This window comes from Rutidosis leptorrhynchoides, chromosome 4, assembly GCF_046630445.1.
Source record: "Rutidosis leptorrhynchoides isolate AG116_Rl617_1_P2 chromosome 4, CSIRO_AGI_Rlap_v1, whole genome shotgun sequence".
Taxonomy (NCBI): domain Eukaryota; kingdom Viridiplantae; phylum Streptophyta; class Magnoliopsida; order Asterales; family Asteraceae; genus Rutidosis; species Rutidosis leptorrhynchoides.
Genome location: NC_092336.1, coordinates 411,238,710 through 411,259,290, shown reverse-complemented (window position 1 = coordinate 411,259,290; position 20,581 = coordinate 411,238,710). Strand labels below are relative to the sequence as shown.

The window sequence follows — 20,581 nt, the reverse complement described above, 5'->3', positions numbered from 1 at the left end:
ACTTAAGGGATTTTACGGCAAAGCCTAGAAATCTAGAAATAACTATGGCAAAAACTATGACTTAAAACTAAATACGAGCGAAAAATACAAATATTACGCTAAAACAAATAAAAAGATACAAAATATAAAATAATCTTAAAGTTGCAAAAAGTACAATTTTTATAAAAATATTATTTTTATATTATTTATTTTATAAAACTATTAATTTTATAATTTATTAAAACTAGTTAAACTTAATAATACAAATAATAAATAAACTAAACTAAATAATATAAAAATATAACCCTAATTAGGGTTTAAAGTAATAATAATAATAAATAATACTCCGTAATTAATGCAAATTTAGGTCAAACTGTGGCGTGTCAGACAGGGTCATGCGATCGCATGGTCCTCACGTTAAAAATTCATGCGGTTGCATGGATAAGGATTTCGGGCCAGGTGGGTTGGGCTGCTACAGTTCGGGCCTGTATACTTATTTTTTTTTTTTTTTCTGTTTTCTGTTTTAATATTTATATAAAATATATATATAAATTGAATAAAAACTATATTTTTACAAACTAAAAATAGAAATATAAGTATTTTATAATTTATATATTTTATCAAACTCTTAAAAATATAAATATATTGTTATTTTTTTTATATTTTTGAATGTTTAAAACGTATTTTTACAAAAGTGTATTTTTATAAAAGTAAACTAAAAATTAATAAAAATCTTTTTTTATATATATAGCGTTTCGCTTCCAGCGTTTAAGCAATTTCCCCGGCAGCGGCGCCAAAAATACTTGATGTGTGCGAGGTGTACTAGGAAATAGTATTATTTTTTACAACGAAATACTATTAAATACGATACAATTTTACACAAGATATTTATTTATTTATAGAATGGATATACCTAAACCTTGCTACAACACTTATAGGCAGTGTACCTAATCGTACAGTAGTGTAGTTTTTAGTAAGTCCGGTTCGTTCCACAGGGATCTTTTAAACAAGCTTAACGCTATATTTTTAACTTATAATTATAAAAATACAAAAATATATATAAGTAGTATTATTATTATAAAAGGGGGTTTTTACCGTTTAATGACCGGTTTGTCGATTTTTAAAACTTTAGTCGCAGTTAAAACCTAATGTAAAATATTAAAAATAAATATAACTTAATTTAAAGCATAAAGTAAATAACGATAATGAAATTGCGATAAATAAAAGTGCGATAAAATAAAATTGCGATAATTAAAGAGTACGATAATTAAAAATGCAATTAAATAAAATGACAATAAATAAAAGTGCGATAATTAAAAGTGCAATTAAATATGAAATAAATAAATTATGCTTATTTAACTTCCGTAATCATGATGTTTGACGTGTTGATTTTAGTTTTATTACCATGGGTTAATTGTCCTTTGTCTTGGATTATTCGATATGTCCATATGGATTTGTCCATAATAGTCCATCAGTCATAATCATAAAGTGCGAAAGTCTTCGTCAAATTATTCTTATTCCCGAAGTTAAATATTCCAACTAATTGGGGATTCGAATTGTAACAAGGTCTTATTACTTTGTTTAATGAATACACCAGGTTATCGACTGCGTGTAGACCAAGGTTTTACTACTTTGTTAACAATTAAACCAATTACCCTTGAATGTAATCCACCCCTGTTTCAACAAGTCTATTAACTATTAATCCAGTTCTGTGTCCGGTAAAATGAACAATTATTGGTATTTATAGATATCCCGCCCACCGTGCCCAGTCAAGCGTATGTGGTTATATATAAATATGTCAAATTATAAGTCTATATATTAAATCAACGAGGTATCATTTAGTTAATATAAAACCCATTAATAGCCCATAGTCTAATTTCTACAAGTGTCGTTCTTTTGTCCAAATCCCAATTATGGTCCAAAGCCCAATTATCCAATTTTAATATTTAGCCCAACATCATGATTACTTCGGCATTAAATAAGCATAATAATAACTTAGCTACGAGACATTAATTTAAAAATAACATTAACCATAACTTACAGTGATTAAAAATAGCGTAGCGTTACACGGACAGAATTTCGACTTACACCCTTACAACATTCGCTAACATACCCTTATTATTAGAATTTAAAATTAAAATTAAAATTATAATATATATATATATATATATATATATATATATATATATATATATATATATATATATATATATATATACGTGAGTGAGATAGAGAGATGGATGGATATATTGTGTTATGATCAACCAAAACTGCGAAATTTATAGGCATGTGGCCAACTTTTCAGGGCCATGCTATCGCATGGCTTTTGTGCCTCCAGGCCATGCGATCACATGGAGGTAGGTATCAGCTCACACTCCTTTGTTTTCTTGTTTACCGACGGTTTAATAAATAAATATAATATATAAATAATTTTAAGAATTATTTAAATATTATATTATATTTATGTGCATAGTTGACTTGTAATTTTTAGACCGTTGCGTCGAGCGTTGAGAGTTGACTTTGGTCCCGGTTCCGGTTTTTCGAACGTCCTTGCGTACAATTTAATATCTTGTATTTTGCGTTTCGCGTCTTGTACTCTTGTAATTTTGAGACGTTTCTCATCAATAATTTGAACCACTTTGATTGTACTTTGTACTTTTGAGCTTTTTGGTTGTTTCCGTCTTCAATTCGTCGAATATGTCTTTTGTCTTCACCTTTTATTATTTAAACGAATAATACTTGTAAGTAGAATAATTGCAACTAAAAGCTTGTCTTTCTTGAGGGATAATGCTATGAAATATATGTTTGTTTTTAGCATTATCAACAGGGTTTGCTGATTTTTGATTCAAAGTCTGTTTTGAAGATGCGTCACACGATATGCATTAAAAGGAGAAAAGAAAGCTAAAGCCTCTTGAAGGAGTAATCCCGATGCAGGGGTTCATTGTTTTTTTTGATTCACTCAAAGATTTTGTGGGACCCAATGGGGCAAAGAATGAAAAATACCAACCAAAAAAAAATAAATGGGCTAAATAGACAAAACACAAGCCCAAATATAATTAGGCTAAGATGTTAAATAGTATTCTATTGAAGAAAAAAAATTATTGAAGATACAGATTCATTGTATTTTAAAGCAATGAGATTTCAACGGGTTTAGGAGAAGGTTTTTAAGTTAAAAGGGCCTTTTTTATTTTTTATATATAAACGAATAAATTGTAAAACTATTAGTAATAAGTAGAAAAGAATGAATGAGGAATATCGTGAACCATATTGGCGCAAACCACTAAATGAAAAATATTGTTCATTGTTAAGTGAAGCTCATTTGTTCAAATTAAAAAGTTTAACAAATTATTTAGAACTTTCACTTTGTAGATAATGCGTCTATCCAAATATATAACCAAAAAGACCAATCTTTTTTTCTTTCTTTTTTGTTAGTAGTTAACAGAGGATTCAGAAAGAACCAATTTATAATCAAGATGTATTTATGAAAAATTGTTATTAATCAAACTACATTGCCTAGATAACAGCATAATATAAAGATAAAGCATAACTTATAATAAGTGAAATTAAAAAATCAATTTAAAAAAACATCTCAACGAAATAAACAAAAGCAATCAAGTAAAAGCACTAAACAATTGTCTTAATCAACCAAAAACAATAAACGTGATCACAAAAGATAAGTAATTCTCGAGAAAATCACAATATTGTTTTGAATTATTAAAAATAACAATAAAAAACACCACAAGAGTCTTTGAATCTATGGATTGAGATTTTTCTGGACCTTTGAAGTAGATGACTTAACTGAAAGCGGTTTTTCTCTGCCCTCTTTCTTAACAACCTTTTTTGGTGGTGTATACCCGGTAGTGTTTGAAAGATCAACCGTTGGAGTTTCATCAGATCCATTAGAAGAACCACACTGCAAAGTACAATGTTAATTAATGGAACATATTTGCAATCAAAATGTAAGACGTAAATTTTCTTGAAATACTATGTTACTAACCTTAGTTGAAGATGACTCAATCAAATCATCTTATAGTTTGAACTTAGCAGAATTATCTGTCTTTGAACCATGTGTTAACAAAATACAATAACATATAAGGACATTAACTACATGACGTGTTTAACATTTTTAACACATAAAAATTGTTTTTTAATGTTGTTTTAAATCATTGATTGAATACCTTCTGTTTTTTATATTCTTCCACAAACTTTTCAACAAACGCTTCACCCTCACTTGCGTCCTTGACAGTAAAGATGAGATTAGACTGTTTGAGATTATATTCGCTAACTTCAACCTTGAAAATGCATTTTTTCCCAATAAGAGTATCTAACTCATCCGGTTGGTCCTGACCCTCAGGTGTTGATTTATGAAGCTCGTATGCAGACTTTCCTATAATGTTTAAAACTTGCGTCTCAAACAGTGTCAAGGATGCTGTTCCATTTGATTCATCAGTTGTATCTTCTACACGAACATTAACCTTGTACCTGATATTGATATAAATTATTATTAGATGAAACCAAAAAAGTTAACTTGATGACACACATTAATAAAAATTAGAAAAAATTTAAAGTTTAACTAAAAGATAAACATAACCTGACACAAACTTACGTTTGACTAACAGGAGTGCATCAATATCAAGTGTTTGGTCGCCAACAGGTTCGATTGGTTTAACAATTCGATGGCACTTTCGACATCCAATATACGACCATTCATCATCTGGGAGCACAACAATGATCTGTGCTTGAATAGCATGAAGACCAGGCTACAGAAGGATATAATTATTATGTTGTTAATCTAAATGATTAAATTATCGTTAAATACAAACGTACAGATAACTGTAACAATATGAAAATAAATACAATAGATAATAAAGTTGTGAACTCTTACGCCGCATATAGGTAAGTCATTACAGCCAACACAAGTAACTTGATTAAACCACCCGTCAAGTTGCTTTCCTGGTGGAGTGAGTGTGGGTGCCAATGACGTTTGCGAGTCCTGTGTAGTATGTATTTCCAATAGCCTAAAACAAAAATTTAATAAGAGGCTCTACTGAATTTCAGTAAAAAATCTAAATAACAAATTATAATTGAAGTTTTGTAAGACCCAAATATTTATTGTACATGATGTATTTATGGTGTACGATGCGTGTATGAAGTGTACGAAGCACGTACGTGTTGCTTGCTCGAACGTCGAAGGAAACTGGACGTTGTCTGAAGTAACAAGGTTTGTACGTATCTTTTCAACCCCAAATAAAGTTTGTGTTGGTGTTTCAAAGCCTTACCATTGGAAAGAAAATCTTATTACGTTTCCAACGATATTTGATTCATCGAAAACTGAGCTACGGTCAAAAAGTTATGGCCAAAACAAGTTTCTGAAAACCGACCTGTAGGTTGGAGAGGCGCTCCACCTTTTGGCGCGGTGCGCCGAACCCGTCTGATGCAATTTTCAGCCTTTTTAAAATGTCTAAATGAGGGGTACTTTGGTCTTTTCATTTAGGGTCGGTTTAGGGTCACCAAAACTGATCTAGAACTCCATTGGAGCTCATTTCTCACCCACACAAACACTCTCATCCATATTTAGAGAGAGAGGAAGAGTTCTAGAGTGAGAGAGCTTGATTTGGAGAAGAAGGAGTCGAATTCTAGCCAAAGCTCAGGTTTTAAAGTTGTTCATCTCGCTCCTAGCTACGTTTTGGTAGTATTGGTAAGTTCTAACTCCGAATTTCATTTGTTAGATTTGATATTCAAGTTAGGGTTTGAGTTTGATTTGTAGTGAAACCCTCTTAGATGATGAAATGGGTTTATGGTGACTAGTTATTCTTGTCACTTGGCGGGTTTTGGGTTGGTTGACGATTTGACCTTGATTAGGCTTTAATCTTGAGTTTAATCACTAGGTTTAGTGATTATGAAAGTGTTGGAATCACTTTAGGTGAATTTGGGTTGACTAATTTTTACTTGAGTCAAAATTAGGGTTTGGTGATGATTATGACCCAATTGTCGATTTAATATGGTTTATAAACTTAAAATGGATTAAGTTGAAGTATAAAACCGAGTTAAACATGTTTTGGTGTCAAAACTCACCAATGGCGCGATGTTGACTCCTTTGGGTCAAAATTAGGGTTTAAGTGTCATTATGGGCAAGATAGGTGTTTAACACCTATGATTGCGTTTAATTGGCGTATTAGGACCATTCTCACTTGTGTTAGTGATTATTGGTTAATTTGGGCGCGATTTGTACTTGGAAGTGCAATCGGGTCGATATTGCACTAGGTGTCAATATGGGTTGGTTTGTAATCCACCCTAATTGTGTTGTTTATTATTATGATAATGGATTAGGTACGTTCATTGATGGATCAACGGATTTGGCTTGTTTTCTTCAAGACTTCAAGGTGAGTGGAATAATTATACATGTATGTATATAATTTATTTGCTTGTGCGCGATGTGCACAATAGCCGGGTTTTAGGGCACATCGATGCGACGATAGCCGTTTGGACACCTTTGGGAATAGTGACACAATAGCCGGATTTTGTGCGCTACATGTGACTTAAGATTTGGGGACCCGATATATTTATTGTAATGCTATTATTTGACGATGAGTCACATAGCCGTTTTAGTGACCATTGAGGTGTTTCATAGCCGTTTTTGCACACATTAATTAATGGTGTCACATAGCCGTTTTTGTGACCATAGTTGGGGGACATAGCCGTTTTGTCCAATTGATAATTATGCACATAGCCGTGTTTGTGCATATGGTAGTGAGTAATAGCCGTGTTTTACTCCAACATTGTTGCCCGTATTAATTGTTGCACATAGCCGTGTTTGTGCACACGAATGTGAGTAATAGCCGTGTTTTACTCACACATTGATCAAGTGATGTCATAGCCGTTTTTGGAACACTTGGGGGTGATGCCATAGCCGTTTTTGGAACACCTCGGGGGTTAGCATACCATAGCCGTGTTTGGGCGCTAACGGTTGTTATGAACATCGATGACTTGTTTCGCGAAGTCATTCCCCTGCGAAGAGTTGGTTAACTATGGATTATAGTTGTTGTGTAGCATTTAATTATTATTATGACTATTATGCTAATGGTGTTGCTAGTTGTACGATTATGATGCTACTAGCTTTGTTACGAGATGATATGCGAGATTATGCTAAGGTTTATGCTAGTTGTACATTTGATGTTACTAGCTTGTGCAAATTGATACACGAGGTATTTATGGTGCGTTTGATGTTACTAGCTTTTACGCTTGTTAAACGAGTTCATTGTGGTAAGATTGATTATGCTAGTTTCTTATGCTTTGACATGCGGGATTAATGTGTGGTTTGGGTAAGGGAGTGCAAGTAGGTAAATTATATATGTATGTGTGTAACTATTGCACTCACTAAGCTTTAGCTTACCCTCTCGTTGTTGGCTTTTTTATAAATTTGCATGGATGCGGTGGCTCGGGTAAGCGCGGGGACTAGTGGACTTGCGTAGTTACTTTAAAGGCAATGCTTTTGGATTCGTTTAGGATTGGGTAGCGTATCCCCAATCGCCATGCTCGGCTTTATTTTGTATTAAAAATCATGTGGTTGAAAACTTGTATTTTGTACGAAAGTCGTAAAACGGCCGATGTGGGCCCGGTCTCATAAAACTTATTTTATGAATGGAACGTGTTAGTTTTTCATATATGAATAGGTTGTGAAAAGCATTTTGTCTAAATACGTTCGGAAGTGGTCAAACATTTTCGCATTTCATGACTTTTTGGACAGGCCAGTTTGGCGCGCCGCGCCATATGCTTTTCCAAAAAAAAAAAATTTAATTGATATTTCTGCGTGATCGTTTGTATTACGGGTTGGGTTGTTACAAGTGGTATCAGAGCATGGTCTAAGGGATTTAGGTGACTTGAGATAGGTGTCTAGACTTAGACTTTTGTGTGTGCTTAATTTGTTGCGGGACTTGTAGGATTTCGGGTCGGAATGGGTTATAGTTAGTGCCTTGTTGTAGGTGGACTAACGTTTATATTAGTAATGCGGATATTATTAATATGCTATTGTGATGTGATAATAATTCTCGCGTGTGTTTATATCGCGTAGAATTTTGTTTGTGTTTGTTTATATCATCGAGCGAGGCGGTCGTTGTACTAACGAGTTGATACGGTGTGTGTGCGTAATAAGGACTTGTAAACCTTATTACGGGTGCAAATCGTGTCTAACAAGTGATGTATGATGAGTGTTTAGCAAGATGGGGCGGTGTTGTGCATGTGGTTTATACGTTCGTGAACTAATCGTTTTCATTCCTTAGAATGAAAACGGAAGATGGATGCGGAACGAGTGAGCCTATTCACGAAGAGAATAATGAGTTAACGTTAAAGATTGAGGCCGTGTTTGAACAATATGTCTCGGTCTTCACCGGCAAGTTAGGGAAGTAACCAAGGAGTTGGTCGAAGGACAAATGACGGAAATGGTCCGAGACCAAGTGACTAAAGTTGTAAAGGAAGAGTTTGAAAAGAGGTTTCACAAACCTCGAGGTAGTGATGATGAAGATGTACTTGCAAGGTTAGGATTACATGGTGCTCATGGTAAGAGGGCACGAAGTACGCCTGATGGAGTCAGGAATGTGAAGAAGAAGAGTAAGAGGGGTCACATGCTTACGTGTTATAAGTGTGGGGAACGAGGTCATTTAGCACAAGATTGTATGGTGGTGCCTTTAGGCTCGATCAGGTGTTTCATTTACCGAATGGAGGGACACCGAAATTCAGAGTGTTCCGAATCGCATGACGATCGGGTTAGGAGGTTAGAGCGCGAATACATGATGGGAAGTGGAGCACGGAAGCCCAACAGCGCTACATCAGGTACTTTTAGTACGAAATTATATGTTGTTCGCTTGTAATAACATGCGGTATGTGCGTAAGTCTTAGCTAAACTTTATTCTCCGTTGGAGATAATTCTTAGCGACCGGGCGGTTTACGTTTATGGTTCCGGTTTGCTCTCAGTAGAGTGTATAAGTGGTGTGTTGTGCCTTGACCCTATGGTGCGAATCCTTGGGTGCTTAGGCATTTTGGTTGGTATCGGGTCGTTAAGCTCGTTCGAGTGAGACCCTTAAGGTCTCAATTGTGTTGTGCATGTTATTGATATGGGTGACGTTCCTAATGGAAATACCCTATAGTGACGTTAGATTGTCGGGCGAAGGGCGTAAGACTTGATGCAACCGAGTATCCCTTAGTATTTGGGAAATGTTTCTACCAAACCATGGAAATGGGTTTTGGTGTTCAGTCGTTAAGCGCGTGTTCGCTTTCGCGTTGAAGTTGATGAACCATGAGGTTCGTCGGGTGGATTGAAATTCTTGAAATTGAGTGTTGATCTCGATGTATGTTGGTAAAGGAGTCTACGTGACGCGACATTAGGTGCCTTTTTATACCTACTAGGGTGGTGTTCGATTTCGATTGTGTTGCGGTTACATTGTACTTAGGGTACCGAAGAGAAACCCTTAGGTACATGAGCGATCGGATGAAATTCGATAAACTAAAGCAATTGGATGATTGCGAGTGTATAGTTCGTGTAAATTGTGGTACACTTTTTGTTCGAAGTGTTTAAGGATAGGTTAGGATCCTTAGTATGCTCAAAGTTGAAGCAAGACGCGGTGATGGGCCGTTTGAACCTAATTATTGGTAAAGTCTATCTTTGGTAGCATTGTGCGGGTGTACGAGATGCGGTTATGGAACGTAGTTCCAAGTGGGGGAGTTACACTCCCGCACGAGGAGGTTTTAGTGTGAGATTTCGGATGATGCTTTTGGTAGATCCGAAATTTGTGTCGGGACCTAGATTTGGTCGATTTGTGGTAGGGTACAATTTCGGTTAAATTGTACTTATGATTTTGGATTTGAGATATCACCAAGGTAGTAATATGGTAAATCTCGTTGAGAGATAATGGACGGGTATGGTGAGCAAAGTGAAATCCCTCGGTTAAGGGATGTGCGTATCGGATCCTCTTTTAGAGAATTATTATTTTGTGCCTATGTTTGATATAGACGGTTCTTTCTCGATTGTGTGAATGGTTAGTGGTATCCGTTAGGATTCACTATGGCATAGCAGAGCGCGATGTTACGCTACTCGTTGTTCGAGGCCAAAAGGGATCGTTGACTGGTGGAGCATGACCTTCGGGGTCCGCTGACTTCATCATGGTATTGTTGATTGGTGAAGCATGACCGTTCAGGGTCCGCTGACTTCATCATGGGAGTAGTGATATATCGGTGAAGCATGACCGTTGACGGGGTCCGCTGACTTCATCCGGTGTTGAGGGATCTATCGGTTGTTTTATACACCGATGGTGGGGTCGTAAGGACCGTGTGATGTGATCTATCGGTTGTTTTATACACCGATGGTGGGATCGTGAGGACCATGTTGTGTGATTAGTGATGCGATAGCCGTGTTTTGCTCACATGTTGTCACGGGTGTGACAATAGTCGATTTTGTACACTTTAGGATTAGCGTTGCCATAGTCATTTTGGGCGCTTTTAGTCTTAGCCGTTGCTTATGATGTTAGGATAGTGACGTATTGGTTATATTGTGCACTACAAAGGATGTTTAGTGGTAAGTGTAATCCGTAAGGATTCATGTGATTCGATCTTCAACGTTCGGATTGTTGACTTTAGGTTGAGACTTGGTCGCTTTTAGCATTGTCCTTGGTAAAGGTACGCTAAGGAAATTGATATCTCGGTACGAGATTGGTTGAGTTTTTCCCGATACGGGGAATTGAGCAAGTTTTAGTGCTCGGATTGTGATTTTGATAAATCGCGAGTGACGATTTTAGTTGTTAAAGGTGATTCATTGGGAAGAATTGTCTAGGAGAGTTCGGATTGGGACTTATGATTGAGGACCGTTGAGTAGGTCCGGATTGGTTAAGTGGTGAAGATCACGAGGACGTGATTGAGTTTAAGTGAGGGAGAGTTGTAAGACCCAAATATTTATTGTACATGATGTATTTATGGTGTACGATGCGTGTATGAAGTGTACGAAGCACGTACGTGTTGCTTGCTCGAACGTCGAAGGAAACTGGACGTTGTCTGAAGTAACAAGGTGTGTACGTATGTTTCCAACCCCAAATAAAGTTTGTGTTGGTGTTTCAAAGCCTTACCATTGGAAAGAAAATCTTATTACGTTTCCAACGATATTTGATTCATCGAAAACGGAGCTACGGTCAAAAAGTTATGGCCAAAACAAGTTTCTGAAAACTGACATGTAGGTTGGAGCGGCGCTCCACCTTTTGGAGCGACGCGCCGAACCCGTCTGATGCAATTTTCAGCCTTTTTAAAATGTCTAAATGAGGGGTACTTTGGTCTTTTCATTTAGGGTCGGTTTAGGGTCACCAAAACTGATCTAGAACTCCATTGGAGCTCATTTCTCACCCACACAAACACTCTCATCCATATTTAGAGAGAGAAGAAGAGTTCTAGAGTGAGAGAGCTTGATTTGGAGAAGAAGGAGTCGAATTCTAGCCAAAGCTCGGGTTTTAAAGTTGTTCATCTAGCTCCTAGCTACGTTTTGGTAGTATTGGTAAGTTCTAACTCCGAATTTCATTTGTTAGATTTGATATTCAAGTTAGGATTTGAGTTTGATTTGTAGTGAAACCCTCTTAGATGATGAAATGGGTTTATGGTGACTAGTTATTCTTTTCACTTGGCGGGTTTTGGGTTGATTGACGATTTGACCTTGATTAGGCTTTAATCTTGAGTTTTATCACTAGGTTTAGTGATTATGGAAGTGTTGGAATCACTTTAGGTGAATTTGGGTTGACTAATTTTGACTTGAGTCAAAATTAGGGTTTGGTGATGATTATGACCCAATTGTCGATTTAATAAGGTTTATAAACTTAAAATGGATTAAGTTGAAGTATAAAACCGAATTAAACATGTTTTGGTGTCAAAACTCGCTAATGGCGCGATGTTGACTCCTTTGGGTCAAAATTAGGGTTTTAGTGTCATTATGGGCAAGATAGGTGTTTAACACCTATGATTGGGTTTAATTGGCGTATAGGACCATTCTCACTTGTGTTGGTGATTATTGGTTAATTTGGGCGCGATTTGTACTTGGAAGTGCAATCGGGTCGATATTGCACTAGGTGTCAATATGGGTTTGTTTGTAATCCACCCTAATTGTGTTGTTTATTATTATGATAATGGATTAGGTACGTTCATTGACGGATCAACGGATTTGGCTTGTTTTCTTCAAGACTTCAAGGTGAGTGGAATAATTATACATGTATGTATATAATTTATTTGCTTGTGCGCGATGTGCACAATAGCCGGGTTTTGGGGTACATCGATGCGACGATAGCCGTTTGGACACCTTTGGGAATAGTGACACAATAGCCGGATTTTGTGCGCTACATGTGACTTAAGATTTGGGGACCCGATATATTTTTTGTAATGCTATTATTTGACGATGAGTCACATAGCCGTTTTAGTGACCATTGAGGTGTTGCATAGCTGTTTTTGCACACATTAATTAATGGTGTCACATAGCCGTTTTTGTGACCATAGTTGGGGGACATAGCCGTTTTGTCCAATTGATAATTATGCACATAGCCGTGTTTGTGCATATGGTAGTGAGTAATAGCCGTGTTTTACTCCCACGTTGTTGCCCGTATTAATTGTTGCACATAGTCGTGTTTGTGCACACGAATGTGAGTAATAGCCGTGTTTTACTCACACATTGATCAAGTGATGCCATAGCCGTTTTTGGAACACTTGGGGGTGATGCCATAGCCGTTTTTGGAACACTTCGGGGGTTAGCATACCATAGCCGTGTTTGGGCGCTAACGGTTGTTATGAACATCGATGACTTGTTTCGCGAAGTCATTCCCCTGCGAAGAGTTGGTTAACTATGGATTATAGTTGTTGTGTAGCATTTAATTATTATTATGACTATTATGCTAATGGTGTTGCTAGTTGTACGATTATGATGCTACTAGCTTTGTTACGAGATGATATGCGAGATTATGCTAAGGTTTATGCTAGTTGTACATTTGATGTTACTAGCTTGTGCAAATTGATACACGAGGTATTTATGGTGCGTTTGATGTTACTAGCTTTTACGCTTGTTAAACGAGTTCATTGTGGTAAGATTGATTATGCTAGTTTCTTATGCTTTGACATGCGGGATTAATGTGTGGTTTGGGTAAGGGAGTGCAAGTAGGTAAATTATATATGTATGTGTGTAACTATTGCACTCACTAAGCTTTAGCTTACCCTCTCGTTGTTGACTTTTTTATAGATTTGCATGGATGCGGTGGCTCGGGTAAGCGCGGGGACTAGTGGACTTGCGTAGTTACTTTAAAGGCAATGCTTTTGGATTCGTTTAGGATTGGGTAGCGTATCCCCAATCGCCATGCTCGGCTTTATTTTGTATTAAAAATCATGTGGTTGAAAACTTGTATTTTGTACGAAAGTCGTAAAACGGGCGATGTGGGCCCGGTCTCGTAAAACTTATTTTATGAATGGAACGTGTTAGTTTTTCATATATGAATAGGTTGTGAAAAGCGTTTTGTCTAAATACGTCGGGAAGTGGTCAAACATTTTCGCATTTCATGACTTTTTGGACAGGCCAGTTTGGGGCGCCGCGCGGCCATAATGCGCGCCGCGCCATATGCTGTTCCAGCAAAAAAAAATTAATTGATATTTCCGCATGATCGTTTGTATTACGGGTTGGGTTGTTACAAGTTTCTAACAATTAATTTAATTGATTTAAACCTCTTCCTAAAGACATGCACAGGTTCAACATCAGCATTCAATGAAACTTGAGTGAAGTTCCAATCAGAACGTACAGTCATATCTATTTTATACAAAAATAATTAGATAGGAACAAATTAGGAAGGCTAAAATGCGAGGTATAGTTATTAACAATAAATACCGCCATGCTTTTTTGTTCTGCCAGAATGGACAATTAGTATGACACAGTCTTGATCGGAGGTTCCCCACAAAGTGCAAGAGAGAAGATTATCACTGGAATAAAACATAGAATTAATGAATATTTTTAATGTCGGTAATTAAAAAGAATATTGAAGAAATTATGCATTTGACACTGGATTGTAATATTGCATTTAATTAAAAAGTTATAGTATAATAAAAATTCACTTTAAATCCTTCAACTCGATTACAATATATGTTGACTGCAGATCATCACCATCACGATACTGCTTCTCTAAACTATAATTTGAGACCCTTTCAATGACATCTGGAACACAAAAAATAACTACATAAATAAAAGATCATATTGTTAACGTAATAGATTTAGCCGACAATGAAAAGTAAAAAGAGTTGACTTTGAAATTAAACCCGTAGTCACATGCTCTTTTGTTTTAGTTTCATCAAGTATTTCATCAAACGGAATGAATTTGAAACCATTTTCGCAGTTCCATTCACTTTCTGGAAGTGGCAACACAGATGTTTCGTGATTGATATTCAATTTAGATTCATGATTCCAATGAGTCGTCCTCCCTTTAAAAGGATTAGTACCAACAAAAGCATTCCTAATAATGTAGTTATGCTGTATTTTTAGTAAAGCCTCATATTTAGGCTTATAGAAATTCTTGATGGTAACACCTATCCTATCACCCTGTTGTCGAACCACAAGCACCAATTTAATATTTTATGGAAATTAGAAAAACATATAACATACATGTAATAAATATTTAAACAACAATTACCTCCTCATCAGAAACTATCAGGTCTAGATATTCACAGCCCTGATCGAAATTTTGTTCGACATTGTTTCCATGGACAATAGCTTGACCCTGAGATTAACATAAACTCGTTTAGGTGTGATTTGTTTGATTGTAAGCATGTGATTAGATGATATTCTGGACAAAATATATGAGTGGTATTCTTTGTGGTAGTTGAGAATTGATTATCCGTATGTTTTGCATAATATAACATATGAAAATGGTTTGAAATATATAATGCAGTTTCTCAAAACAGACAGCCAGTTATTTATGGGATAGATCACACGATTTAAACTGACAGTTCACAAACATATCTTTTCCCGATTTTCTAGCAATCATATTCTACTGCACAAGATCAAAAATATTTTAAAAATTTTATCTGCAAATATTCAAATATTCATAAACAGAATCGTGGTGTAAAATTGACTTATACGTTAGTAAATACAATAGCAAAACTTTTTTAACAGGAACATATAAAATTATTCAATTGATTTAAGAATGTCGAAAATTTAATTAAATTTAAATTAAACAAAATAAAAATAAAAATTGCAGTTCCAACTATCTACAATTAGACGATCGTTCAACATCGTATTTGTGACTTGTAATATCATCAAAATATAAAAACTAACATTAGACTCATGTACATATCATTAAAAAATATTCGGATAAAAACTTACATATAGGAACGAATCAAAGATGTCTCTATAGATGATATATACAGAAATATAAGTAACAAAACAAAACAATAATGTTATGAACGAAACAAATGCAACGTTAAATTATTTAAACAAAAAAATTTCATTAACGTAAAAACAATATGAATACCAATCTGGCATGCGATGTCATAATCAGAAACTGATTGATCAAAGTTCAAGTTTTTAACCTGCAAAGTATACAAAAACACAAGATTAAGTTAACAAAAATCACAGGCCAGGAGAATATCAATATTATTCAATCCCTGACAACTATGATGCACTGAAAAAATGTAATCTCTAAAAGTCGATAGTAACCTGCAACATGAAGTGTCTACATAATCATTTAATATTAACCTGTAAAAATAAATTTCTAAATCTATATGCATTTGATCGTAACCATTATGATTCGATACACCAAAAAACGATTAGAGATTTATAGTATCAATCTGATACGGTATAAAAAATAATTTAATACCTGCTTAGGATTGTATGCAGATTTGATTCATGCTTTGGAGAAAAACAATTTTTCTTCTTTCTATTCTGTGCAAATAGATTGATTGTGTGGATTAGTATTTGATTTTTGACAAAATAATTATGTCAGATCCTACTTTCTTGCTTAAAACCGCCGATTTAGTTGATTTTGAATTCAAAATTTGTTTTAGCGGGATTCCATGTCATCAAACACTAAAAAACAGACCAATTAAATTATGACATGTAGGATGACACGTGGACAGGAAGAAGGAGGAGGTGACACGTTGGATACATGTTCACGATTTATAATATTGTATAGATAGATAGATAGATAGATGATGACAAGTTCTACATCAATTAATCACCGTTCACGTTTCGTAACCGCCACCATTATTTCATCCAAGCAAAATGATATTATGGGGAGTGATATGTACACAACCTATTTTTGTTATGTACACAACCATCATGTTTTACAGTGTTGTAGTGATGATTGTGTACATAACAAAAATAGGTTGTGTACATATCATCACCGTGATATTACTTACTTGTCAATGATGTGTACAACATTTATTTCAAATCGATAATTCAATAATATAGTCATTATATTATATTGATATATATGAAGAAAGTCTCAATCGTGTATTCGTATTGTTATATTAATTATAAGCAACATATTCAAAATTAGCGACCTAATTTCGTATTTATAAACAAACCATTTAAATAAAAATGATAAAGATGAATAAGCGTACCCGATAATTATTGGCATCAACAATTTATTTCTCATGGAACCAGTAAAAGTGAACGCATCCCATTCAGTAAATGCAATACGAATCATGCCTTGAGTGTGACTTACATCACTTATCTTTAATATAAAGGATTTTCAATGATTATTAGCCTATGTCTTTTATGCTCGCAGGTACGTTTCAGGCTTTCATGTTTTTTGTTTGGTTACGTACGGTTTCTAGTATGTATGTATGTACGTATGTGTGTGTGTATGTATGTATGTATGTATGTATGTATGTATGTATGTATGTATGTATGTATGTATGTATGTATGTATGTATGTATGTATGTATGTATGTATGTATGTATGTTTGTTTGTTTGCTGGTCTGTGTTTCTAGATTTGTTTGTTTTGTGGTGTTTATGGTTGCTTGTTTTGTGGCCATATTTTTTTTTTATTTTTTTTATTTTTTTCGTTGTAGCTTCTCTCGTTTTGTCCTGAGCTTCGCCCTAATGTCTAAGGTACGTCTTCTTTTTCCCTTATATATATATATATATATATATATATATATATATATATATATATATATATATATATATATATATATATATATATATATATATATATATATATATATATATATACTCTTACTATTAGTTTTTTTTTTTTTCATACACGGTTCTGTTAAGTGAGGCTTAGCAAGCGTCGATTTATTGGCGACTTGACTGCCGCTTAGAGCCTAAATTGAACTCCAGGCACGATGTAAAAGCTATGAAAATTTGATTCTACCATTTTCATGGCGTCTCTGTTTATTTTCTTATTTATTATTACTATTTTTTTAAATTTATTTCTTATTGTTTTTGTCACTCTTTATGGCCGGAGGTCCCCTTGAAAGCAATCTCTTTACCCGTCGAATAGAGAGAGAAGACTTTCTCCGTTCATGTGAGTGTTTAACTCGGGGTGGAGAAATGATTTCTTTTTATTCTAGGATAGAGGAATGATTGTCTAGATCCCACCTCCCCCATACCCAACTCATATGGGATTGAGTATTGTTGTTGTTGTTGTTGTTCTTGTCGTCTTTTCAAGATTCATCCAAGGATTATCATCCAAACATATTATTGTTTTTTGTTTTGTTTGTTGTTTACTAATGACGAAAAGAATGTTACGATATTACCCTATCACTATTTGCGCCCGAATTCAAGCCCTCCCATTGGCCCACTTTACTGTTCATCTTTTTCCCTTTTTTTTTTTTTTTTTTTTTAGTACTACCTTTAAAGATGAATTCTTTAAATAAAAAATTGTAACCGACTATATTATTGTTTTCTACGAATTTGTTGGTCAAGAATTGTACACAACTATATTATTGATTCGGAATATAGACTTTTTTTTTTAGCTCTAAAGGTAAATTTTTTGGACCTAAATTGTAGAAGACTTTATTATAGGTTTCCGCTAACTATAAGGGTGAATTTTTTGGCCAAAAAATGTTTACGACTATATTATTGATTTCGGAGTATATACTACGTATATATTACTTATTTGAGGTTAAAATTTTTTGTTATCACAACATTAGAAAACATGCATAGCAAATATATTTGGATTTTGGTACTTCATTTTTATTTTGCAAGTAAATAATTTTTATCTTAATTTTAATGGGTAACATTTTAACGAGTTATGTGTTAATTATTTATGAAAATTTAATTTGGTACATTAAAAAATGTTACATTTTAAATATGAATATGAGACGATTTGATAATTTTCGCCCAGCGTAGCGGGCAAGCGATTTATCTTGTTACCATCAAAATGATTTACCCCCAGTTGAAGAACATAAATTAATTCAACCATTCATGTGCGTAGTTACTGTCGGTGGCAAAAATTATTTTCCTATTTTCAATGGAATACAAAGCCAAAATTCAATACGTTCCATCAGTGGCGGATTTAGAAATCTGTAACACCGGGTCAAATTTTTTGCATCAGTAACTATCAAGGTTGTAAAAGTCGCGAGTCGGGGACGCATCGATCGAGACCTAAAAAGGACGCGTCGGCCGAGTCGGGGACGCATTGGGGACGCATCGGTCGTTGACCAACGTTGACTTTATTGATAATTTCTTAAATATATATTTATATGTGTATAAAATAGTTTATTCTGTACCATAAATTTCTTAAATAAGAACTTTAATTTAAATACAATCAAACTTCAAACTTAATTAATGTTACCGAGTACATAATCAGTAAGGACACAGAGAAAAAAGCGGTCCAAAAAATAAAAACAAACCCTAATTTTAAAACATATCACATCTTAACGAAAATTTGAATGAGTTTGACCGTCTTTGACCAACTTTGACCGTCTTTGACCGAACTTTTAGCTTTGACCATCTTTTGAGTCGTTTTCAGAAAAAACGGGACGGAGAACCCCAAAAAACGACGCAACTGCCGACGCGTCGGCCAAGTCGGCCGACTTTTACAACACTGGTAACTATAGAAAACCAACTTCACTGTTAAAATATGAACAAAATACTGCTTACATGCAGCAGCAAAAGTGCAAAAAAAGACTTTTTTGCTCCGTTGGTCCTTCAATTATACATGAAATTGCAATCCGAGTCCCTCAAGTTTTTTTTTGGATTTTCGAATCCTTAAAATTACAAAATTTTGCGATCCGAGTCCCTCCGTCTAACTTCCATCTAAATTGGCCGTTAACCTTTGACATGTGACATGCATGTGAGGGTAAAATCATCTTTTTACTCTTTTCTTTCACTTTTTTGCTTCGTTAGTCCTTCGTTTATACACAAAATTGCAATCCGAGTCTCTCATCTTTTTAATTCGAATTTTTATCTTTTTTATCTTTAATTCATACTTTTTATCTGTACGGTTTTATTATTAGTTAATAATTACAAATATTGAGAATTAATTTATCAAAGTTTTATATCAATTTAATAACATGTTTATAAGTATTTTTTCGATCAAAACTTAATTTATATAATTATATTATAATTTATTAATTATTATTATTATTATTTATCAGCCGAAACTAGGATAAATAAAGAATAAATAGTTAAAAATCGATTTATATTATCATTAACCGATGAAAATTTGTAATATAATAGATCTGATGAAAAAATAATTTTTATAAATTTATTTGATCAATTAAATAATTATTATATATTTATTATTGAATCAGCTAGTATATATATAATGAAAAATCTATATAAATTGTTGTAAACTTTTAAAACAGTAAAAATAATTTTTACATAATGTAATTAACTTATTATAATAATTATTATAATAATTTATTTAGTTATATACCGAAATTGTTTAATTATTAGATAAATCGAATAAAACTAAAATTTACGGATAAACCACCTAGGAAAAAAAAATTTGCTTCCTGATTTCGAATCCGAATGAACTTCAGATCTGTCGATGATGATTTGACGATGATTCGATGAAGATGATGACGATGGTGAACAAACAAGATGACGAAGAACATGAACTAACAAGCGTTTTAAATCGGACAAACCCTACCCATTCCTTGACGGCGATGCGAAGCGCCGGAGAAAGTTAGAAGAAGAAGATGAGAGATGATGATGATAGAAAGTCGAATCAAAGATAAAAAGTATGAATTAAAGATAAAAAAAAGATAAAAATTCGAATTAAAAAGTTAAGGGACTCGGATTGCAATTTTGTGTATAAACGAAGGACCAACAAAGCAAAAAAGTCAAAGAAAAGAGTAAAAGGACGATTTTACCCTCACATGCATGGCACATGTCAAAGGTTAACGTTATATTTAGACGGAAGTTAGACGGAGGGACTCGGATTGCAAAATTTTACAATTATAAGGACTCGAAAATCCAAAAAAAACTTGAGGGACTCGGATTGCAATTTCGTGTATAATTGAAGGACCAACGGAGCAAAAAAGTCCAAAAAAACATTAAAACATTTGCAAAACAAATGCGAAACTGCACAAAAGCTACCCAAAAAACTACACCAAATATGTGATGCCCCGTACAAAACCGTCGTGTACGAA

The 20,581-nt window shown here is 34.3% G+C and overlaps 1 protein-coding gene across 1 annotated transcript in view; it reads right to left on the bottom strand.

Annotated features, from left to right (window-relative positions):
• Nucleotides 1-3,483: 3,483 nt before the first annotated feature.
• The window catches only part of LOC139842009 (uncharacterized), a 61,874-nt gene continuing 44,776 nt past the window's right edge, over nt 3,484-20,581 (bottom strand). Inside the window, exons 2-13 of the mRNA XM_071832190.1 lie at nt 15,490-15,558; nt 14,661-14,747; nt 14,290-14,569; nt 14,089-14,188; nt 13,865-13,956; nt 13,705-13,786; nt 4,904-4,997; nt 4,807-4,812; nt 4,597-4,739; nt 4,158-4,461; nt 3,758-3,892; nt 3,484-3,492 (exon numbers count right to left, since the gene is read on the bottom strand). Of these exons, the coding sequence (XP_071688291.1) occupies nt 3,484-3,492; nt 3,758-3,892; nt 4,158-4,461; nt 4,597-4,739; nt 4,807-4,812; nt 4,904-4,997; nt 13,705-13,786; nt 13,865-13,956; nt 14,089-14,188; nt 14,290-14,569; nt 14,661-14,747; nt 15,490-15,558 (1,401 nt within the window). The remainder of the gene's footprint in view (nt 3,493-3,757; nt 3,893-4,157; nt 4,462-4,596; nt 4,740-4,806; nt 4,813-4,903; nt 4,998-13,704; nt 13,787-13,864; nt 13,957-14,088; nt 14,189-14,289; nt 14,570-14,660; nt 14,748-15,489; nt 15,559-20,581) is intronic.